The 24,168-nt window shown below is 64.5% G+C and overlaps 3 protein-coding genes across 3 annotated transcripts; 1 reads left to right on the forward strand and 2 right to left on the reverse strand.

The window, feature by feature from the left end:
• Positions 1–112: 112 nt before the first annotated feature.
• Positions 113–24,097, reverse strand: LOC138735267 (cadherin-related family member 5-like; the record flags this gene model as incomplete). The annotated part of the gene is made up of 14 exons (XM_069883170.1): positions 24,003–24,097; positions 21,955–22,169; positions 19,607–19,666; positions 19,441–19,533; positions 16,694–16,780; positions 16,490–16,600; positions 14,084–14,254; positions 13,133–13,223; positions 12,130–12,236; positions 8,801–9,001; positions 6,929–7,054; positions 3,965–4,043; positions 1,433–1,633; positions 113–133 (listed from the first exon to the last, which is right to left on the reverse strand). Coding segments are annotated over exons 1-14 (1,624 nt in total), but the record flags the coding sequence as incomplete, so codon positions are not given.
• On the forward strand, positions 4,049–6,155 carry LOC138735264 (merozoite surface protein CMZ-8-like; the record flags this gene model as incomplete). Its single annotated transcript, XM_069883168.1, has 2 exons — positions 4,049–4,240; positions 6,012–6,155. Coding segments are annotated over 2 exons (336 nt in total), but the record flags the coding sequence as incomplete, so codon positions are not given.
• Positions 14,753–15,952, reverse strand: LOC138735266 (putative keratin-associated protein 4-16; the record flags this gene model as incomplete). The annotated part of the gene is made up of 3 exons (XM_069883169.1): positions 15,649–15,952; positions 15,414–15,583; positions 14,753–14,884 (listed from the first exon to the last, which is right to left on the reverse strand). Coding segments are annotated over exons 1-3 (606 nt in total), but the record flags the coding sequence as incomplete, so codon positions are not given.
• Positions 24,098–24,168: the final 71 nt, after the last annotated feature.

The following is a 24,168-nucleotide window of genomic DNA, read 5'->3' on the forward strand; positions in this document are numbered from 1 at the left end:
CCCAGCACCCAGGACCCCCCAGACACCCGCTAGCCCCTAGATCTCCCCCCCCCCCACCTCCCAGACCCCCCCCACATCCCCCTTTGGGGGGGGGGGGACACCCCCCACTCACCGGCTGGAACCACCTCAGGCTCTGTGGGGGGGGAGGAAAAAAAGAGGGGGGGGGAGTCAGTAGGGAAACTGAGGCACGGGGGGGGGACACTTTGCCAGCCCCCCAGATCTGGGGGTATGGGGGGGGGTTTTGGGGTGCTGGGGGGGGTCAGGGGAGTTCAGAGGGGTTTTGGGGGGCCCCTACCACCTGGGGATGCAGGGTTTTGGGGTTCAGGAGGTTTTGGGGGGCCCCTACCACATTGGGGTTTGGGGGTTCAGAGGGGGTCAGGGGTTTTGGGGGGCCCCTACCACCTGGGGATGCAGGGTTTTGGGGGCCCCTACCACCTGGGGGATGCAGGGTTTTTGGGGGTGCAGGGGGTTTTGGGGTGCAGGGTTTTGGGGTGCAGGGGGTTTGGGGGGCCCCTACCACCTAGGGGTGCAGAGTTTTGGGGTGCAAGGGGGTGAGGGTTTTGTGGGGGCCCTATCCCTTTGGGGCGAAGGGTTGTGGGGTGCAGGGTTTTGGGGGTCAGGGGGGTTTTGGGGTGCGGGGTTTTGGGGTGCAGGGGTTTCGGGGTGTCCCTACCACCTTGGGGTGCAGAGTTTTGGGGTGCAGGGGTTCATGGTTTTGGGGGGGTCCTATCCCATTGGGGTGCAGGGTTGTGGGGTGCATGGTTTTGGGGGTGCAGGGGGTTTTGGGGTGCAGGGTTTTGGGGTGCAGGGGGTTTTGCGGGGCCCCTACCACGCTGGGGTGCAGAGTTTTGGGGTGCAAGGGGGTGAGGGTTTTGGGGGGGCCCTATCCCATTGGGGCACAGGGTTGTGAGCTGCAGGGTTTTGGGGGTCAGGGGGTTTTGGGGTGCAGGGGTTTTGGGGTGTCCCTACCACCTAGGGGTGCAGGATTTTGGGGTGCAGGGGGGGTGAGGGTTTTGGGGGGGCCCTATCCCATTGGGGCACAGGGTTGTGGGGTGCAGGGTTTTGGGGGTGCAGGGGGTTTTGGGGTGCGGGGGTTTTGGGATGCAGGGGGGTCAGAGGGGTTTTGGGGGGTCCCTACCACGTTGGGTGCAGGGTTGTGGGGTGCAGGGGTGGTCAGGGTTTTGGGGGGACCCTATCCCATTGGGGCGCAGGGTTGTGGGGTGCAGGGTTTTGGGGGTGCAGGGGGTTTTGGGGGGTCAGGGGGTTTTGGGGTGCAGGATTTTGGGGTGCAGGGTGGTCAAGGTTTTGGGGGGGGCCCTATCCTATTGGGGCTCAGGGTTGTGAGGGTGCAGGGTTTTGGGGGGTCAGGGGGTTTTGGGGTGCGGGGTTTTGGGGTGCAGGGGGGGTCGGGGGGTTTTTGGGGGGCCCCTACCACGTTGGGGTGCTTCTCGTTGGGCAGGGCGGCCGGGCCCCCCCCCTGGCGCTGCCGCTGTCGCCGGCTCCGGGCGCGCAGGACGAGGCCCAGGGCGGCCGCTCCCAGTGCTCCCAGTGCTCCCAGTGCTCCCAGCGCCCCCAGCGCCCCCAGCGCCCCCAGCCCCAGCGCCGGGCCCCGACTCCGACGGCTCCTGCGGCGCTGGGGGGGGGCGTCAGGGAACCCCCGGGGGACCCCAAAACCCCAAGGGGGGGCACTAATACCATAGGGGGACCCCAATACCCCAGAGGGGACCCCAAAACCCAAGGGGGGGGCACTAATACCATAGGGGGACCCCAAAAGCCAGGGGGGGACCCCAAAAACCCAAGGGGGGACACTAATACCATAGGGGGACCCCAAAACCCGGGGGGGACCCCAAAACCCAGGGGGGGGGCACCAATACCCAGAGGGGACCCTAAAAGCCAAGGGGGGGGACCCCAAAAACCCAGGGAGGGGGCACCAATACCCAGAGGGGACCCCCAAAACCCAGGGGGGGGACCCCAAAACCCAGGGAGGGGGCACTAATACCCAGAGGGGACCCCAAAACCCAAGGGGGGGGCACTAATACCATAGGGGGACCCCAAAAAGCCAGGGGGGGACCCCAAAACCCAGGGGGGGCACTAATACCATAGGGGGACCCCAAAAGCCAGGGGTGGACCCCAAAGCCCGGGGGGGCACTAATACCCAGAGGGGACCCCAAAACCCAAGGGGGGGGGCACTAATACCATAGGGGGACCCCAATACCCAGAGGGGACCCCAAAACCCAGGGGGGGGACCCCAAAACCCAGGGGAGGGGGCACCAATACCATAGGGGGACCCCCAAAACCCAGGGGGGACCCCAAAACCCAGGGAGGGGGCACCAATACCCAGAGGGGACCCCAAAACCCAAGGGGGGGGCACTAATACCATAGGGGGGCCCCAAAACCAGGGGGGGGACCCCAAAACCCAGGGAGGGAGCACCAATACCCAGAGGGGACCCCAAAACCCAAGGGGGGGGCACTAATACCATAGGGGACCCCAAAACCCGGGGGGGGCCCAAAAGCCAGGGAGGGGGCACCAATACCCAGAGGGGACCCCAAAAGCCAAGGGGGGGACCCCAAAACCCCAAGGGGGGTCACTAATACCATGGGGGGACCCCAAAACCCGGGGGGAGGCCCAAAAGCCAGGGAGGGGGGCACCAATACCCAGAGGGGACCCCAAAAGCCAGGGGGGGTCACTAATACCATGGGGGGACCTCAAAACTGGAGATGGGATCCCAATACCCGAGGGGGACCCCAAATCCCAGGGGGGTCACAAATACCATGGGGGGGACCCCAATACCCAGAGGGGACCCCAAAACCCGGTGGGGGACCCAAAAGCCAGGGGGGTCACTAATACCATGGGGGGACCCCAATACCCAGAGGGGACCCCAAAATCCCAGAGGGGTCACTAATACCATGGGGGGACCCCAATACCCAGAGGGGACCCCAAAATCCCAGAGGGGTCACTAATACCATGGGGGGACCCCAATACCCAGAGGGGACCCCAAAACCCAGGCGGGGGACCTGAAAAGCCAGGGGGGACCCCAATACCCAGAGGGGACCCCAAAATCCCAGAGGGGTCACAAATACCATGGGGGGGACCCCAATACCCAGGTCCCAACCTGGGGGGTCCCCATTCTGGGGGTCCCCATCTTGGGGGTCCCTGGGGCTTTGGGGGGGTCCTGTTCAGGGTTCCCTGGGTATTGGGGCGTCTCAGTGTGGGGGTGCCTGGGTATTGGGGGGTCCCGTTTGGGGGTCCCTGGATATTGGGGGGTCCCAGTGTGGGGGTGCCTGGGTATTAGGGGGTCCCAGTGTGGGGGTGCCTGAGGCTTTGGGGGATCTCAGTGTGGGGGTCCCTGGGTATTGGGGTGGTCCCATTGTGGGGGTGCCTGGGGCTTTGGGGGTTCCAATGTGGGGGTCCCTGGGTATTGGTGGGGTCCCAGTGTGGGGGTGCCTGGGGCTTTGGGGGGTCCCACTGTGGGGATCCCTGGGTATTGGGGGGTCCCAGTGTGGGGGTCGCTGGGTATTGGGGGGTCCCATTGTGGGGGTGCCTGGATATTGGGGGGTCCCATTGTGGGGGTCCCTGGGTATTGGGGGGGCCCAGTGTGGGGGTCACTGGGTATTAGGGGGTCCCAGTGTGGGGGTGCCTGGGTATTGGGGGGTCCCAGTGTGGGGGTGCCTGGGGCATTGGGGGGTCCCAGTGTGGGGGTCGCTGGATATTGGGGGGTCCCAGTGTGGGGGTCGCTGGGTATTAGGGGGTCCCAGTGTGGGGGTGCCTGGGTATTGGGGGGTCCCGTTTGGGGGGTCCCTGGATACTGGGGGGTCCCATTGTGGGGGTCCCTGGGTACTGGGGGGTCCCAGTGTGGGGGTCGCTGGGTATTGGGGGGTCCCAGTGTGGGGGTGCCTGGGTATTGGGGGGTCCCGTTTGGGGGGTCCCTGGATATTGGGGGGTCCCAGTGTGGGGGTGCCGTACCCGCCTGCCCGGGCCGCAGCACCTCCAGCTCCACCGTGGTGTTCGTCGTCTCCCCCGACTCCTCGTCCCGCGCCAGCACCTGCGCCCAGTGCTCCCAGTGCTCCCAGTGCTCCCAGTGCTCCCAGAGCTCCCAGTGCTCCCAGTGCTCCCAGTGCTCCCAGTGCGCCCAGTGCTCCCAGTACCACCAGTGCTTCCAGCACTCCCAGTGCCTCTCCAGTGCCCCCCAGTGCTCCCAGTGCCTCCTGGTTCCTCCCCAGTGCCTCCCAGTGCCCTACAGTGCCCACCAGTTCCCTCCCAGTGCCTCCCAGTGCCTCCCAGTGACTCACGCTGCCCTCCCAGTGCCCTCCAGTGCACCCTAGTTCCTCCACAGTGCCTCCCAGATCCTCTCCAGTGCCTCCTAGTGCCCCCCAGTTCCTCCCAGTGCCCCCCAGTTCCTGTCCAGTCCGTCCTAGCACCCTCCCAGTTCCACCCAGTGCCCTCCAGTCCCTCTCCAGTCCCTCCTAGTGCTGTTCCAGTGCCCCCCAGTTCCTCTCCAGTGCCCTATAGTGCCCTCCAGTTCCTCTCCAGTCCCTCCTAGTGCCCTCCCAGTGCCCTCCAGTTCCTCTCCAGTCCCTCCTAGCGCTGTCCCAGTGCCACCCAGTTCCTCTCCAGTGCCTCCCAGTTCCTCTCCAAGTGCCTCCTAGGGCACCCTAGTTCCTCTCCAGCGCCCTAGAGTGCCCGCCAGATCCTCTCCAGTTCTTCCCAGTGCCCTCCAGTTCCTCTCCAGTGCCACCCAGTTCCTCCCAGTGCCCCCTAGTTCCTCTCCAGTGCCCTATAGTGCCCCCAAGTTCCTCTCCAGTTCCTCCCAGTGCCCCCCCATTCCTCACCAGTCCCTCCTAGTGCCCTCCCAGTGTCCCCCAGTTCCTCTCCAGTGCCCCGCAGTTCCTCTCCAGTCCCTCCTAGTGCCCTCCCAGTTCCTCCCAGTTCCTCCCAGTGACCTCCAGTTCCTCTCCAGTCCCTCCTAGTGCCCTCCCAGTTCCTCCCAGTTCCTCCCAGTGCCCCCCAGTTCCTCTCCAGTGCCCCCCAGTTCCTCCCAGTGCCCTCCAGTTCCTCCCCAGTGCCCTCTAGTTCCTCCCTAGTCCCTCCTAGTGCCCTCCCAGTCCCCCCCAGTTCCTCCCAGTTCCTCTCCAGTGCCACTCAGTTCCTCCCAGTGCCCCCTAGTTCCTCTCCAGTGCCTCCCAGTGCCCCCTGGTTCCTCTCCAGTGCCCTATAGCACCCTCCAGTTCCTCTCCAGTGCCCTCCCAGTGCCCCCAGTGCCCCCCAGTTCCTCTCCAGTCCCTCCTAGTGCCCTCCCAGTTCCTCCCAGTGCCCTCCCAGTTCCTCTCCAGTGCCACCCAGTTCCTCCCAGTGCCCCCTAGTTCCTCTCCAGTGCCCTATAGTGCCCCCAAGTTCCTCTCCAGTTCCTCTCAGTGTCCCCCCCGTTCCTCACCAGTCCCTCCTAGTGCCCTCCCAGTGTCCCCCAGTTTCTCTCCAGTGCCTCCCAGTTCCTCCCAGTGCCTCCCAGTTCCCCTCCAGTCCCTCCTAGTGCCCTCCCAGTGCCCCCCAGATCCTCCCAGTGCCATCCAATTCCTCTCCAGTGCCACCCAGTTCCTCCAGTGCCCTCCAGTTCCTCCCCAGTGCCTCGTAGTGCCCCCAGTTCCTCACAGTGCCCCCCAATTCCTCTCCAGTGCTCTCCAGTTCCTCTCTAGTCCCTTCTAATGCCCTCCCAGTCCCCTCCAGTTCCTCCCACTTCCTCCCAGTGCCCCCCAGTTCCTCTCCAGTGCCCTATAGTGCCCTCCAGTTCCTCTCCAGTTCCTCCCAGTGTCCCCCAGTTCCTCTCCAGTGCCTCCCAGTTCCTCTCCAGTTCCTCCCAGTGCCCTCCAGTTCCTCTCCAGTCCCTCCTAGCTCTGTCCCTGTGCCCCCCAGTTCCTCTCCAGTGCCATATAGTGCCCTCCAGTTCCTCTCCAGTTCCTCCCAGTGCCCTCCAGTTCCTCTCCAGTGCCACTCAATTCCTCCCAGTGCCCCCCAGTTCCTCTCAGTGCCCTCCAGTTCCTCTCCAGTCCCTCCTAGCTCTGTCCCAGTGCTCCCCAGTTCCTCTCCAGTGCCTCCCCGTTCCTCTCCAGTGCCTCCTAGTGCCCCCAGTTCCTCTCCAGTGCCCCCAGTTCCTCTCTAGTCCCTCCTAGTGCCCTCCCAGTTCCTCCCAGTGCCCTCCAGTTCCTCTCCAGTGCCTCCCAGTTCCTCCCAGTGCCCCCTAGTTACTCTCCAGTGCCCTATAGTGCCCTCCAGTTCCTCTCCAGTTCCTTCCAGTGCCCCCTAGTTCCTCTCCAGTGCCTTCCAGTGCCCTCCAGTTCCTCCCTAGTCCCTCCCTATTGCCCTCCCAGTGCCCCCCAGTTCCTCCCAGTGCCCCCCAGTTCCTCCCAGTGCCCCCTAGTTCCTCTCCAGTGCCCTATAGTGCCCCCAAGTTCCTCTCCAGTTCCTCCCAGTGCCCCCCAGTTCCTCTCCAGTCCCTCCCAGTGCCCTCCCAGTGCCTCCCAGTGCCCTCCAGTTCCTCCCAGTGCCCCCCAGTTCCTCTCCAGTCCCTCCCAGTGCCCTCCCAGTGCCCTCCAGTCCCTCCCAGTGCCCTCCCAGTGCCCCCCAGTTCCTCTCCAGTCCCTCCCAGTGCCCTCCCAGTGCCTCCCAGTGCCCTCCAGTTCCTCCCAGTGCCCCCCAGTTCCTCTCCAGTCCCTCCCAGTGCCCTCCCAGTGCCTCCCAGTGCCCTCCAGTTCCTCCCAGTGCCCCCCAGTTCCTCTCCAGTCCCTCCCAGTGCCTCCCAGTGCCCTCCAGTCCCTCCCAGTGCCCTCCCAGTGCCCTCCCAGTGCCTCCCAGTCCCTCCCAGTGCCCTCCCAGTGCCCTCCCAGTCCCTCCCAGTCCCTCCCAGTGCCCCCAGTGCCGCGTTCCGTCTCCCACCTGGATGCGGTGCTGCTGCCCGGGCTGCAGTCGGTCCGCGCGGGCGACCAGGAGCCCGTTGGGCATCACCTGGAAGAGCTGGCGCTGCGCGGGGGGGAGGCTGAACCGCACCTGGGGGTTCAGCGCCTGGGGGGCCGCCGTCAGTGCCCGCCGCACCCCAAACCCCCGCAGAGCCCCCCAAAACCCCTGCAGCTCCTCCTGCACCCCTCCAGAGCCCCCCAAACCCCCTGCAGCCCCTGAAAACCCTGCAGCTCCTCCTGCACCCCTCCAGAGCTCCCCAAACCCCCTGCAGCCCCTGAAAACCCTGCAGCTCCCCCTGCACCCCTACAGCCCCCCGAAACCCCTGCATCTCCCCTGCAGCCCCCCCAAACCCCTGCAGCCCCCCCAAACCCCTGCAGCTCCCCTGCAGCCCCCCAAAACCCCTGCAGCTTCCCTACAGCCCCCCCAAACCCCTGCAGCTCCCCCTGCACCCTTGCAGCTCCTCCTGCACCCCTACAGCTCCTCCTGCACCCCTCCAGGTCCCCTGCACCCCTCCAGAGCCCCCCTGCACTCCTGCAGCTCCCCCTGCACCCCTCCAGAGCCCCTCTGCACCCCTCCAGAGCTCCCCTGCACCCCTCCAGAGCCCCCCTGCACCCCTGCAGCTCCTCTTGCACCCCTACAGCTCCCCCTGCACCCCTCCAAAGCCCCCTGAAACCCCTGCAGCTCCCCTGCAGCTCCTCCTGCACTCCTGCAGCTTCCCCTGCACCCCTCCAGGTCCCCTGCACCCCTCCAGAGCCCCCCGAAAGCCCTGCAGCTCCCCCTGCACCCCTCCAGGTCCCTCTGCACCCCTAGAGTTCCTCCTGCACCCCTACAGCTCCCCCTGCACCCCTCCAGAGCCCCCCAAAACCCCTGCAGCTCCTCCTGCACCCCTACAGCTCCCCCTGCACCCCTCCAGAGGTCCTCTGCACCCCTGCAGCTCCCCCTGCACCCCTCCAGAGCCCCCCTTCACCCCTGCAGCTCCCCCTGCACCCCTCCAGAGCCCCTCTGCACCCCTGCAGCTCCCCCTGCACCCCTCCAGAGCCCCTCTGCACCCCTCCAGAGCTCCCCTGCACCCCTCCAGAGCCCCCCTGCACCCCTGCAGCTCCTCCTGCAGACCCCGAAACCCCTGCAGCTCCCTGAAACCCCTGCAGCTCCCCCTGCACCCCCGCAGCTCCCCTGCACCCCTACATCCCTGCCCTCATCCCCTCATCCCTGCCTACACCCCCCTATCCCTCCTTGCCTCCCTGCCCTCATCCCCGCATCCCTGCATCCCACCCCTCATCCCTGCATCCCTCACTGCATCCCTGCATCCCATCCCACATCCCTGCATCCCACCCCTCGTCCCTGCATCCCACTCCTCATCCTCTCATCCCTGCATCTCACCCCTCATCTCTGCATCCCACCCCTCAACCTCTCATCCCTGCATCCCTCACTGCATCCCTGCATCCCACCCCTCATCCCTGCATCCCTGCATCCCTGCATCCCACCCCTCATCCCTGCATCCTTGTATCCCTGCATCCTTGTATCCCTGCATCCCACGCCTCAACCCCTCATCCCTGCATCCCTCACTGCATCCCTGCATCCCATCCCTCAACCTCTCATCCCTGATCCCACCCCTCATCTCTGCATCCCACTCCTCATCCTCTCATCCCTGCATCCCTGCATCCCACCCCTCATCCCTGCATCCCTGCATCCCACCCCTCATCCCTGCATCCCTCACTGCATCCCTGCATCCCACCCCTCATCCTCTCATCCCTGCATCCCACCCCTCATCCCTGCATCCCTGCATCCCTGCATCCCTGCATCCCACCCTGCATGCCCTGCTCCCCGCGTGCCCGCATCCCCGCCTGGCACCTCGGGGAAGTCGTGGTCGGTGACGCGCAGGGCGAGGACGCGGCCGCCGAAGGTGAGGAGCAGGGCGGCCTCGCGGGCGCCGGCGGGGACGAAGGCTCGATAGCGGGAGAAGGGGAAGCGCGGGGGGTGCCGGTTGGGGGCCAACACCCGCACCAGGGCCTGCGTCACCGCGAACTTGGACGCGTCGTTCAGCTGCGACGCCTGCGGCACGGGGCGCGGACGCCCAATCAGCACCCGCTGCGACACCCGCTGCAGCTACACCTGGTGCAGCTACACCTGGTGCAGCAACACCCACTGCTGAAACACCTGCTGCAGCTACACCCGCTGCTGCAACACCCACTGAAACACCCGCTGCAGCTACACCTGGTGCAGCTACACCTGCTGCAGCTACACCTGCTGCAGCTACACCTGGTGCAGCTACACCTGCTGCAGCTACACCTGGTGCAGCTACACCTGCTGCAGCTACACCTGCTGCTGCAACACCTGCTGCAGCTACACCTGGTGCAGCTACACCCGCTGCAGCTACACCCGCTGCTGCAACACCCGCTGCAGCTACACCCGCTGCAGCTACACCTGCTGCTGCAACACCTGCTGCAGCTACACCTGGTGCAGCAACACCTGCTGCTGCAACACCCGCTGCAGCTACACCTGGTGCAGCTACACCTGCTGCAGCTACACCTGCTGCTGCAACACCTGCTGCTGCAACACCCGCTGCAGCTACACCTGCTGCTGAAACACCCGCTGCAGCTACACCTGCTGCTGCAACACCTGCTGCAGCTACACCTGGTGCAGCTACACCTGCTGCAGCTACACCTGGTGCAGCTACACCTGCTGCTGCAACACCTGCTGCAGCTACAGCTGGTGCAGCAACACCCGCTGCAGCTACACCTGGTGCAGCAACACCTGCTGCTGCAACACCTGCTGCAGCTACACCCGCTGTTGAAACACCCGCTGCAGCTACACCTGGTGCAGCAACACCCGCTGCAGCTACACCCGCTGCTGCAACACCTGCTGCACCAACACCCGCTGCACCAACACCTGCTGCATCAAGACATGCTGCTACAACACCCGCTGCATCAACACCTGCTGCAGCTACACCCGCTGCAGCTACACCTGGTGCAGCTACACCCGGTGCAGCAACACCCACTGCTGAAACACCCGCTGCAGCTACACCTGCTGCTGCAACACCCACTGAAACACCTGCTGCAGCTACACCTGGTGCAGCTACACCTGCTGCAGCTACACCTGCTGCTGCAACACCCGCTGCAGCTACACCCGCTGCAGCTACACCTGCTGCAGCTACACCTGCTGCAGCTACACCTGCTGCAGCTACACCTGCTGCAGCTACACCTGCTGCTGCAACACCTGCTGCAGCTACACCTGGTGCAGCTACACCCGCTGCAGCTACACCCGCTGCTGCAACACCCGCTGCAGCTACACCCGCTGCAGCTACACCTGCTGCTGCAACACCTGCTGCAGCTACACCTGGTGCAGCTACACCTGCTGCAGCTACACCTGCTGCTGCAACACCTGCTGCAGCTACACCTGGTGCAGCAACACCTGCTGCTGCAACACCCGCTGCAGCTACACCTGGTGCAGCTACACCTGCTGCAGCTACACCTGCTGCTGCAACACCTGCTGCTGCAACACCCGCTGCAGCTACACCTGGTGCAGCTACACCCGCTGCAGCTACACCTGCTGCTGAAACACCCACTGCAGCTACACCTGGTGCAGCTACACCTGCTGCTGCAACACCTGCTGCAGCTACACCTGGTGCAGCAACACCTGCTGCAGCTACACCTGCTGAAACACCCGCTGCAGCTACACCCGCTGCAGCTACAACACCCGCTGCAGCTACAACACCTGCTGCAGCTACACCTGCTGCATCAAGACCTGCTGCTACAACACCCGCTGCATCAACACCTGCTGCAGCTACACCTGGTGCAGCTACACCTGCTGCTGCAACACCCACTGAAACACCTGCTGCAGCTACACCCACTGCAGCTACACCTGCTGCTGCAACACCCTCTGCTGCTACACCCAGTGCAGCTACACCTGCTGAAACACCCTCTACAGCTACACCTGCTGCACCAACACCTGCTGCAGCTACACCTGCTGCTGCACCAACACCCGCACCCATGGGTGCTGCCTGCAGTGCCCCCCAGTCCTTCCCAGTTCCTTCCCCGTCCCCACCAGCGCCTCCCATTCCCTCCCAGTCCCCCCAGTGCCTCCCAATGCCCACCAGATCGTCCCCAGTGCACCCCCCAGTGCCTCCCAGTCCCTCCCCAGTCCCTCCCAGTCCATCCCCTGTTGCTCCCCAGTCCACCCCAGTCCCTCCCAGTCCCTCCCAGTCCCTCCCAGTCCCTCCCAGTCCCTCCCCTGTCCCTCCCAATGCCCTCCAGTTGCTCCCCAGTCCCCCCAAGTCCCCTCTAGTCCCTCCCAGTTGCCCCCAGTCCCTCCCAGTTCCCTCCCAGTCCCCTCCTCGTGCTCCCCAATCCCTCCCCACTGCCCCCAGCCCCTCCCCATTCCCTCCCATTACCTCCCAGTCCCCCCCACTGCCCCCAGTTCCTCCCCAGTCCCTCCCCAGTTCCTCCCTATTGCCTCCCAGTGCACCCCAGTTTTTCCTCAGTCCCTCTCCAGTCCCTCCCAGTGCCCTCCACTTGCTCCCCAGTCCCTCCCAGTCCCTCCCAGTTCCCTCCCAGTGCCCCCCAATCCCTCCCCACTGCCCCCAGCCCCTCCCCATTTCCTCCCCAGTCCCTCCCAGTCCCTCCCCAGTCCCTCCCCAGTCTCTCCCAATGCCCTCCAGTTGCTCCCCAGTCCCTCCCAGTCCTTCCCAGTCCCCCCCAGTGCCCTCCACTTGCTCCCCAGTCCCTCCCTATTGCCTCCCAGTCCATCCCAGTCCCTCCCCAGTCCCTCCCAATGCCCTCCAGTTTCTCCTCAGTCCCTCCCCAGTCCCTCCCAGTGCCCTCCAGTTGCTCCCCAGTCCCTCCCAATGCCCTCCAGTTGCTCCCCAGTCCCTCTCAGACCCTCCCAGTCCCTCCCAGTCCCCCCCCAGTGCCCCCAGTTCCTCCCTAGTCCCTCCCAGTGCACCCCAGTTTCTCCTCAGTCCCCCTCCAGTCCCTCCCAGTCCCTCCCCATTCCCTCCCAGTCCCTCCCAGTCCCTCCCAGTCCCTCCCCAGTCCCTCCCAATGCCCTCCAGTTGCTCCCCAGTCCCTCCCAGTGCCCTCCAGTCCCTCCCCAGTCCCCCCAAGTCCCCTCTAGTCCCTCCCAGTGCACCCCAGTTTCTCCCCACTCCCTCCCCAGTCCCTCCCAGTGCCCCCCAGTCTCACCATGACGCTGAGGCTGATGCTGGGGGTCCGGCCCCTGCTCTCCACCGCCCGCAGCAGCGAGACGGCCCCAGTGCGGTTGTCGATGTGGAACCGGCTGCTCTCGTGCCCTGGGGGGTGGTGGTGGGGGGCGTGGGGACCCCCCCAAACCACCCTGGGACCCCCCAACCCCCCCACAGCCCCCCCAGATTCCCTGGGACCCCCCCCAGACTCCCCTCTCACTCCCACAGCCCCCCCAAACCCCTCATCATCCCCCAAACCTGCCCCCCATGTCCATCTGTCCCTGCCCACCTGTGTCCATCTGTCCGTGCCCACCCATGTCCATCTGTCCCTGCCCCCCCATGTCCATCTGTCCCTGCCCACCCGTGTCCATCTGTCCCTGCCCACCTATGTCCATCTGTCCCTCCCCACCCGTGTCCATCTGTCCCTGCCCCCCCATGTCCATCTGTCCCTCCCCACCCGTGTCCATCTGTCCCTGTCCCCCCATGTCCATCTGTCCCAGCCCCCCATGTCCATCTGTCCCTGCCCACCCGTGTCCATCTGTCCCTGCCCCCCGTGTCCATCTGTCCCTGCCCCCTGTGTCCATCTGTCCCAGCCCCCCATGTCCATCTGTCCCAGCCCCCCATGTCCATCTGTCCCAGCCCCCCGTGTCCATCTGTCCCAGCCCACCCGTGTCCATGTGTCCCTGCCCCCCATGTCCATCTGTCCCAGCCCCCCGTGTCCATCTGTCCCTGCCCCCCGTGTCCATCTGTCCCTCCCCACCTGTGTCCATCTGTCCGTGCCCCCCATGTCCATCTGTCCCTGCCCCCCATGTCCATCTGTCCCAGCCCCCCATGTCCATCTGTCCCTCCCCACCCGTGTCCATCTGTCCCTGCCCCCCCATGTCCATCTGTCCGTGCCCCCCATGTCCATCTGTCCCTGCCCCCCGTGTCCATCTGTCCCTCCTGGCCCATGTCCATCCGTCCCAGCCCCCCGTGTCCGTGTGTCCGTGTCCGTGTGTCCGTACCTGCCAGCAGGGAGTAGGTGATGGGGGCCCTCAGGCCTCTGTCCCCGTCCTCGGCGTAGATGGAGCTGGGGCTGAAGTGCAGGGGTCCCCCCTGGGTGGGACACGTCACCTCAGACCCTCGTGTGTCCCCCTGTGTCCCCCCCATGTCCCCACGCCCCCCCATGTCCCCATGTCCCCCCGTGTCCCCCCATATCCCTCCATGTCCCCCCATGTCCCCATGTCCCCCCGTGTCCCCCCATATCCCTCCATGTCCCCCCATGTCCCCCCATGTCCCCATGTCCCCCCATGTCCCCATGTCCCCATGTCCCCGTGTCCCCATGTCCCCCCATGTCCCCATGTCCCCATGTCCCCATATCCCCCCATATCCCCCCATATCCCCCCATATCCCCATGTCCCCCCATATCCCCCCATGTCCTCCCATGTCCCCCCATGTCCCCATATCCCCATGTCCCCATGTCCCCCCATGTCCCCCCATATCCCCCCATATCCCCATGTCCCCCCATGTCCCCATGTCCCCCCATGTCCCCCCATGTCCCCATGTCCCCATGTCCCCCCATATCCCCCCATATCCCCCCATGTCCCCCCATGTCCCCATATCCCCCCATATCCCCCCATATCCCCCCATGTCCCCATGTCCCCATATCCCCCCATGTCCCCATGTCCCCATATCCCCATGTCCCCCCATATCCCCCCAGGTCCCCATATCCCCCCATATCCCCCCATGTCCCCATGTCCCCATATCCCCCCATGTCCCCATATCCTCCCATGTCCCCATATCCCCATATCCCCCCATATCCCCCCATGTCCCCATGTCCCCCCATGTCCCCCCATGTCCCCCCATATCCCCATCTCCCCCCATGTCCCCATGTCCCCCCATGTCCCCATATCCCCCCATATCCCCCCACGTCCCCACGTCCCCGTGTCCCCCCGTGTCCCCCCGTGTCCCCGTACCCCGAGCTCCCCCTCGGTGACGTTGGCGGTGTAGACGGGGCTGGTGCAGACGGTGACCCCGCGATGGGCCCTGGGGGTGCAGGGCAGGAAGCGGGGGGCCTGGTCATCGCCGTCCAGGACATTGACCCGCACGCGGGCCGAGGCGCTGAACCGCTCCTGGGTGGCCATCTCCTGGGGGGGACACGGACAGACACACGGACATGGGGACACGGACAGACACACGGACACGGACGTGGGGACATGGACAGACACACGGACGTGGGGACACGGACACATGGACACGGACAGACGGACACGGACAGACACATGGACATGGGGACACGGACACACGGACACGGACATACGGACAGACACACGGACACAGGGACACGGACAGACGGACACGGACATGGGGACACGGACAGACACACGGACGTGGGGACACGGACACACGGACATGGGGACACAGACAGACACACGGACGTGGGGACACGGACACACGGACACGGACATGGGGACACGGACAGACACACGGACATGGGGACACGGACACACGGACACGGGGACACAGACAGACACACGGACGTGGGGACACGGACACACGGACACGGGGACACGGACACAGACAGACGGACATGGACACACGGACACACAGACACATGGACAGACACACGGACATGGACACACGGACACGGACAGACACACGGACACACAGACACATGGACAGACACACGGACATGGACACACGGACACGGACAGACACACGGACATGGACGCACGGACACAGGCCAAGGCGCTGAACCGCTCCTGGGTGGCCATCTCCTGGGGGGGGACAGACACACGGACATGGGGACACGGACACACGGACACGGGGACACGGACATGGGGACACGGACACACGGACACGGACAGACACATGGACGTGGGGACACGGACACACGGACATGGACATGGGGACACGGACAGACACACGGACACGGGTCGAGGCGCTGAACCGCTCCTGGGTGGCCATCTCCTGGGGGGGGGACACGGACAGACACACGGACATGGGGACACGGACACATGGACACGGGGACACGGACATGGGGACACGGATATACGGACAGACACACGGACATGGGGACACGGACACATGGACATGGACACATGGACATGGACAGACACACGGACATGGGGACACGGACACATGGACATGGACAGACGCACAGACATGGACACACGGACACAGACAGACACACGGACGTGGACGCACGGACACAGGCCAAGGCGCTGAACCGCTCCTGGGTGGCCATCTCCTGGGGGCGGACAGACACACGGACATGGGGACACGGACACACGGACACGGACAGACACACGGACACAGGGACACACGGACACGGACAGACACACGGACACGGGGACACGGACAGACACACGGACACAGGGACACGGACACACGGACACAGACACACGGACACAGACACACGGACACATAGACATGGACACACGGACAGACACACGGACACGGGCCGAGGCACTGAACTGCTCCTGGGTGTCCATCTCCTGGGGGGACGGGGACAGACACACGGACATGGGGACACGGACACATGGACATGGACACACGGACACGGGGACACATGGACAAATGGACAGACACACGGACATGGGGAAACACGGGCACATGGACACAGGGATGGACACACGGACAGGAGGTGACAGGGTGACAGGGGTGACGGAGGGACACGGGGGGGAGGTGGCACAGGGATGGACAGAGGGACATGGGGATGGACAGAGGGACACGGGGATGGAGGTGGCACAGGGATGGACAGAGGGACACAGGGATGGACAGAGGGACACGGGGGAGGTGACACAGGGACGGACAGAGGGACACGGGGATGGACAGAGGGACATGGGGGGAGGTGACACAGGGATGGACAGAGGGACACGGTGTGGAGGTGACACAGGGATGGACAGAGGGACACGGGGGGGGAGGTGACACAGGGACGGACAGAGGGACACAGGGATGGACAGAGGGACACGGGGGGGGAGGTGACACAGGGATGGATAGAGGGACACGGGGACGGACAGAGGGACACGGGGACGGACAGAGGGACGCGGGGATGGAGGTGACACAGGGATGGACAGAGGGACAGCGAGGGGAGGTGACACAGGGACGGACAGAGGGACGCGGGGATGGAGGTGGCACAGGGATGGACAGAGGGAAACGGGGATGGACAGAGGGACACGGGGACGGACAGAGGGACACGGGGGGGGAGGTGACACAGGGATGGATAGAGGGACACGGGGACGGACAGAGGGACACGGGGACGGACAGAGGGACGCGGGGATGGAGGTGACACAGGGATGGACAGAGGGACACGGGGGGGAGGTGGCACAGGGACGGACAGAGGGACACGGGGACGGACAGACGGACGCGGGGGCTCTCACCACGGCGGTGACCACGACCTCCAGGTGCTGGCGGCTCTCGAAGTCGAGGGCGCGAGCCAGAACCACCTTCCCGCTGTTGGGGAGGTCGATGCGGAAGAATCGGGCGTCGGGCTGGGGACAAGATTTTTTGGGGTGGGGGGTGGGGGTTAGGTGGCCCTAGACCCCCCCAGAAGGTCCCCAAGCCCCCCGTGTCCCCGCGCTCACCGAGGCCGTGTCGATGACGTACATCAGCGTGTCCCCGTCCGCGTCCTCCGCCTGCGTGCTGAACACCACCGAGTGCACGGCCGCCAGCTGGGACGCCCGCGTCACCACCCAGCAGGGTCCTCCCGGGGACCCCAGACCCACCCGGGGACCACACAACCGCTGGGTGACCCCGTCCCATCCTGGTGGCCCCATGTCTTCCATGGGGGATTCTGTGTCCTCCATGGTGGCCCCATCCCATCCTGGTGACCCCATCCCACTTGGTCACCCCAGACCCTCCTGATGACCCTGTCCCTCTTGGTGACCCCAGACCCTCCTGATGACCCTGTCCCTCTTGGTGACCCCAGACCCTTCTGATGACCCCATCCTTCTTGGTGACCCCAGACCCTTCTGATGACCCCATCCTTCTTGGTGACCCCAGACCCTCCTGATGACCCCATCCCTTCTGGTGACCCTGTCCCTCTCGGTGACCCTGTCCCTCCTGGTGACCCCAGACCCTCCTGATGACCCCACACCCTCCTGGTCACCCCAACCCTCCGGGTCACCCCATCCCACCTGGTGACCCCGTCCTTCTTGGTGACCCCAGACCCTCCTGGTGACCCCGTCCCTCTTGGTGACCCCGTCCTTCTTGGTGACCCCAGACTCTCCTGATGACCCCAGACCCTCTTGGTGACCCCAGACCCTCCTGGTGACCCCAGACCCTCCTGGTCACCCCAACCCTCCTGGTCACCCCAAAACCTCCTGGTGACCCCGTCCCAGCTGGTGACCCCAGACCCTCCTGCTGACCCCGTCCCTCCTGTTGACCCCATCCCTCCTGGTGATCCTGTCCTTCTTGGTGACCCCAGACCCTCTTGGTGACCCATCCCACCTGGTGACCCCATCCTTCTTGGTGACCCCAGAACCTCCTGATGACCCCATCCCTACTGGTGACCCTGTCCCTCTTGGTGACCCCAGACCCTCCTGGTGGCTCCAGACCCCCCTGGGGACCCCAGACCCTGCTGATGACCCCAGATCCTCCTGGGGAACCCAGACCCTCCTGCTGACCCCAGACCCTCCTGGTGACTCTGCCCCTCTTGGTGACCCCAGACCTTCCTGGTGACCCTGTCCCTCCTGGTGACCCCATGTCCTCCATGGGTGATTTCACATCCTCCGTGGGTGTCCCCAGACCTCCCATGGTGCCCCCATCCCATCCTGGTGACCCCATCCCTCCGGGTCACCCCATGTCCTCCACAGGTGTCCCCAGACCCTCCATGGGTGCCTCCATCCCATCCTGGTGCTATCATCCCTCTTGAGTGTCCCCATTCCTGTCCCCATGCCCAATTCACACTCACGACCCTCCTATCCTGGTGTCCATCCCCATCCCTGTCCTAGTGTCCATCCCCATCCCTCTCCTAGTGTCCATCCCCATCCTGGTGTCCATCCCCATCCCCCTCCTGGGGTCCATCTCCATCCCTCTCCTGGTGTCCATCCCCATCTCTATCCTGGGGTCCATCCCCATCCCTCTCCTGGTGTCCATCCCCATCCCCATCCTGGTGTCCATTCCCATCCCCATCCTGGTGTCCATCCCCATCCTGGTGTCTATCCCCATCCTGGTGTCTATCCCCATCCCCATCCTGGTGTCCATCCCCATCCCTCTCCTGGTGTCCATCCCCATCCTGGTGTCCATCCCCATCCCTCTCCTGGTGTCCATCCCTCTCCTGGTGTCCATCCCCATCTCTATCCTGGTGTCCATCCCCATCCCTCTCCTGGTGTCCATCCCCATCCTGGTTTCCATCCCCATCCCCATCCTGGTGTCCATCCCCATCCCCATCCTGGTGTCCATCCCCATCCCTCTCCTGGTGTCCATCCCCATCCTGGTGTCCATCCCCATCCTGGTGTCCATCCCCATCCCTCTCCTGGTGTCCATCCCCATCCCCATCCTGGTGTCCATCCCCATCCCTCTCCTGGTGTCCATCCCCATCCCTCTCCTGGTGTCCATCCCCATCCTGGTGTCCATCCCCATCCCCATCCTGGTGTCCATCCCCATCCCTCTCCTGGTGTCCATCCCCATCCTGGGGTCCATCCCCACCCTGGTGTCCATCCCCGTCCTGGTGTCCATCCCTCTCCTGGTGTCCATCCCCATCTCTATCCTGGTGTCCATCCCCATCCCTCTCCTGGTGTCCATCCCCATCCTGGTTTCCATCCCCATCCCCATCCTGGTGTCCATCCCCATCCCCATCCTGGTGTCCATCCCCATCCCTCTCCTGGTGTCCATCCCCATCCTGGTTTCCATCCCCATCCCCATCCTGGTGTCCATCCCCATCCCCATCCTGGTGTCCATCCCCATCCCTCTCCTGGTGTCCATCCCCATCCCCATCCTGGTGTCCATCCCCATCTCCATCCTGGTGTCCATCCCCATCCCTGTCCTGGTGTCCATCCCTCTCCTGGTGCCCATCCCCATCCCTCTCCTGGTGTCCATCCCCATCCCTCTCCTGGTGTCCATCCCCATCCCTCTCCTGGTGTCCATCCCCATCCCTATCCTGGTGCCCATCCCCATCCCCATCCTGGTGTCCATCCCCATCCCCATCCCCATCCTGGTGTCCATCCCCATCCCTGTCCTAGTGTCCATCCACGTCCCCATCCTGGTGTCCATCCCTGTCCTTGTGTCCATCCCCATCCTCGTCCTGGTGTCCATCCCCATCCCTGTCCTGGTGTCCATCCCTGTCCTGGTGCCCATCCCATCCCTGTCCCCCCGTGTCCCCTCCGGGCACCTCGCTGATGTTGTGGGTGATGTCGGAGGCTCCCGGGAAGCGGGGCCGGTTGTCGTTCTCGTTGAGGACCTGGACGATGATGCGGAACTCCACCTGCCATGGGGGGGACGCGGGTGGGACCGAGCCCCTCGGAGATCCCGCCACCCCCGGGACCCGCCGGCCCTACCGGGGAGAAGCCGTCCTCGGCGCACGTCAGGGCCACCATCAGCACCGGGGACTCCAGCTCCTGCAGGGGTCATGGGGTCAGCGTCGGCACGTGGGGGACCCACAGGGACATCGGGGGGTGGGAGGGTCCAGGAGGGACACGGGGTGGACACGAGTGGGTGGATGGACGTAGGATGGACGCTGGATGGAGGGATGGAGGGATGGACAGACACGGGATGGATGGAAGATGAACATGGGATGGATGGAGGGATGGAGGGATGGAGGGAGGGATGGAGGGAGGGATGGATGGATGGAGGGATGGAGGGATGGAGGGATGGATGGAGGGATGGAGGGAGGGATGGAGGGATGGAGGGATGGAGGGATGGAGGGAGGGATGGATGGAGGGATGGAGGGATGGAGGGATGGACGGACACGGGATGGATGGAAGATGAACATGGGATGGATGGAGGGATGGAGGGATGGATGGATGGATGGAGGGATGGAGGGATGGAGGGAGGGATGGAGGGAGGGATGGATGGATGGAGGGATGGATGGAGGGATGGAGGGAGGGATGGAGGGATGGAGGGAGGGATGGAGGGATGGAGGGATGGAGGGAGGGATGGATGGAGGGATGGAGGGATGGAGGGATGGAGGGATGGAGGGATGGAGGGAGGGATGGAGGGATGGAGGGATGGAGGGATGGAGGGAGGGATGGAGGGATGGAGGGATGGAGGGAGGGATGGAGGGAGGGATGGAGGGAGGGATGGAGGGATGGAGGGAGGGATGGAGGGAGGGAGGGATGGAGGGATGGAGGGAGGGATGGAGGGATGGAGGGATGGAGGGAGGGATGGAGGGATGGAGGGATGGAGGGAGGGATGGAGGGATGGATGGATGGAGGGATGGATGGAGGGATGGAGGGATGGAGGGATGGAGGGAGGGATGGAGGGATGGATGGAGGGATGGAGGGATGGAGGGATGGAGGGAGGGATGGAGGGATGGAGGGATGGAGGGAGGGATGGAGGGATGGATGGAGGGATGGAGGGAGGGATGGAGGGATGGAGGGATGGAGGGATGGAGGGAGGGAGGGATGGAGGGAGGGATGGAGGGATGGAGGGAGGGATGGAGGGAGGGAGGGAGGGAGGGATGGATGGATGGAGGGATGGATGGATGGATGGAGGGATGGAGGGAGGGATGGATGGATGGAGGGATGGATGGAGGGATGGAGGGAGGGATGGAGGGATGGAGGGAGGGATGGAGGGAGGGATGGAAGGAGGGATGGAGGGATGGATGGAGGGATGGAGGGATTGATGGATGGAAGATGGACACAGGATGGATGGACAGGGGATGGATGGATGGATGGATGGATGGACGGACATGGGATGGATGGATGATTGATGGATGGAGGATGGACACAGGATGGATGGAGGGAGGGATGGATGGATGGATGGATGGATGGATGGATGGATGGATGGAGGATTGATGCATGGAGGATGGACACAGGATGGATGGATGGACACAGGTGGATGGAGGATGGATGGATGGATGGAGCCAGCCAGTTAGACCCAGGCTGGAGGTGGAGGATGGACATGGGTAGATGGAGGATGGATCCAGGTGGATCCAGGATGGAGGTGGATGGATGCACAAGGGATGGAGGACGGACACGGGTGAATGAAGGATGGAGCCAGAAGGATCCAGGATGGTTGGATGCAGGAGGGAGCCAGGGGGATAGATGGAGACAGGATGGATGGACCCAGGCAGGAGGTGGGATGGATGGGTGGGTGGATGGATGGATGGATGGATGGATGTTTGGATGGACGGACGGACGGACACAGGATGGATGGAGGGTTGGATGGATGGACGGACACAGGATGGATGGAAGATGAACATGGGATGGATGGATGGATGGATGGATGGATGGATGGAAGGAAGATGCACACAGGATGGATGGATGGATGGATGGATGGATGGATGGATGGAAGATGGACACAGGATGGATGGATGGATGGAGGATGGATGCATGGAGGATGGACACAGGATGGATTGATGGACATGGGATGGATGGAGGATGGATGCATGGAGGATGGACACAGGATGGATTGATGGACATGGGATGGATGGAGGATTGATGGATGGAAGATGGACGTGGGATGGATGGATGGATGATGGATGGATGGATGGATGGATGGATGGAAGGAGGATGGATGGATGGAAGGAGGATGGATGGAGGGAAGATGGATAGAGGATTGATGGATGGAGGATGGACACAGGATGGTTGGAGGGATGGATGGAGGGATGGATGGAGGGATGGATGGATGGATGCGGGATGGGCCCGGCTGGAGGAAATGCCGTGGTGGGGGGTGGTGGCATCACCTCGCGGTCCAGCGGGCGCCCGGCCGAGACGTTGAGCCTCACGCTGCGTCCGTCCAGGTAGAACCAGGCGGCGTCGGCGCCCACCAGGCAGAGGTGGAGCCCGGCGCTGCCCGCGTCCCCCGCCGGCAGCCGGGCCACCAGGCTCCCGTGGGCGCTGTTCTCCACGATCTCCGTGAAGAGGTTCCCAAAGCCGCTGCACCCGTCACCCTGCGCTGCTGCCACCCCGCGGGGTCAGCCGGGGGGACACGCGCCCACACGCCCCTGGGGCACCTCCCCGGGGTCCCCACGCCTTGGGGTCCCCACGTCCCATCACCCCATCCAAAGGTCCCCCACGTCCCATGACCCCATCCAAAGGTCTCCAAGCCTTGGGGTCCCCATGTCCCATGACCCCATCCAAAGGTCCCCACGCCTTGGGGTCCCCACGTCCCATGACCCCATCCAAAGGTCCCCACGTCCCATCACCCCATCCAAAGGTCCCCACGCCTTGGGGTCCCCACGTTCCCATGACCCCATCCAAAGGTCTCCGTGTCCCATGAACCCATCCAAAGGTCCCCACGCCTTGGGGTCCCCACATCCCATGACCCCATCCAAATGTCTCCACGCCTTGGGGTCCCCACGTCCCATGACCCCATCCAAAGGTCTCCAAGCCTTGGGGTCCCCACGTCCCATGACCCCATCCAAAGGTCCCCACGCCTTGGGGTCCCCACGTCCCATGACTCCACCTGAAGGCCTCCAAGCCTTGGGGTCCCCACATCCCATGACCCCCATCCAAAGGTCCCCACGCCTTGGGGTCCCCACGTCCCATCACTCCATCCAAAGTCCCCACGCCTTGGGGTCCCCACGTCCCATGACCCCATCCAAAGGTCCCCACACCTTGGGGTCCCCACGTCCCATGACCCCATCCAAAGGTCCCCATGTCCCATTGACCCCATCCAAAGGTCCTCACGCCTTGGGGTCCCCACGTCCCATGACCCCATCCAAAGGTCCCCAAGCCCTGGGGTCCCCACGCCCTGTGGTCCCCACATCCCATGACCCCATCCAAAGGTCTCCACACCCCTGGGGTCTCCGTGTCCCATGACCCCATCCAAAGGTCCCCCACGTCCCATGACCCCATCCAAAGGTCTCCACGCCTTGGGGTCCCCACGTCCCATGACTCCACCTGAAGGTCTCCAAGCCTTGGGGTCCCCACGTCCCATGACCCCATCCAAAGGTCTCCACGCCTTGGGGTCCCCACGTCCCATGACCCCATCCAAAGGTCCCCACGCCTTGGGGTCCCCACGTCCCATGACCCCGTCCGAAGGTCCCCACGTCCCATGACCCCGTCCAAAGGTCTCCACGCCTTGGGGTCCCTGTGTCCCATGATCCCATCCAAAGGTCTCCATGCCTTGGGGTCTCCACATCCCTTGACCCCATCCAAAGGTCCCCACATCCCATGACCCCATCCAAAGGTCCCCATGCCTTGGGGTCCCCACGTCCCATGATACCATCCAAAGGTCTCCAAGCTTTGGGGTCTCCACATCCCATGACCCCATCCAAAGGTCTCCACGCCTTGGGGTCCCCATGTCCCCACTCTCAGGCCTCCATACCTTAAAGCCCCCATGTCCCCATGTCTAGGGTCCCCACTCCCTGGTGACTCTGTCTCCCGAGTCTCCATCTCTCAGGGTTGTCACCCCAAGTGTCCCCATCCCTTGGGTCCTCACCTTTCATGGTTGTCACCTCCAGGGTCTCCATTCCCTAGTGTCCTCCTCCCCAGGGTCCCTATCTCTTGTGGTTGCCACCCCCAAGTCCCCATCTCCAGGGTCCCCTCTCCCTGGTGACCCCCATCCTTGTGTCCCCATCTCCAGGGTCCCCATCTCTCATGGTTGCCACCAGGTCCCCATCCCCAGGGTCCCCACTCCCTGGTGTCCCCATCCTCGTGTCCCCAACCTTGGGGGCTCCATCTCCAAGGTCCCCAAGGCCCAGTCCACCACCCCACGGGCCTCCGGGTCCCTCCCAGCCCGGTGTCCCCGATGTCCCCAGTGTCCCCAGTGTCCCCAGCCCAGGCTCACCTGCTCCCAGCCGCAGGGCCAGGCAGGCGGCCAGCAGGGCCGGCCACCACCGAGCCGCCATGGAGCGGGGGACAGGGGACAGGGACGGGGCCACGGTGGCAGCCTGCGATGGGGACGACAGCGGATGGCACCCCGACACCTGCTCCCTGTCCCCAAGTCCCGCCAC

This window comes from Phaenicophaeus curvirostris, unplaced genomic scaffold (assembly GCF_032191515.1).
Source record: "Phaenicophaeus curvirostris isolate KB17595 unplaced genomic scaffold, BPBGC_Pcur_1.0 scaffold_636, whole genome shotgun sequence".
NCBI classification, from domain to species: Eukaryota; Metazoa; Chordata; class Aves; order Cuculiformes; family Cuculidae; genus Phaenicophaeus; species Phaenicophaeus curvirostris.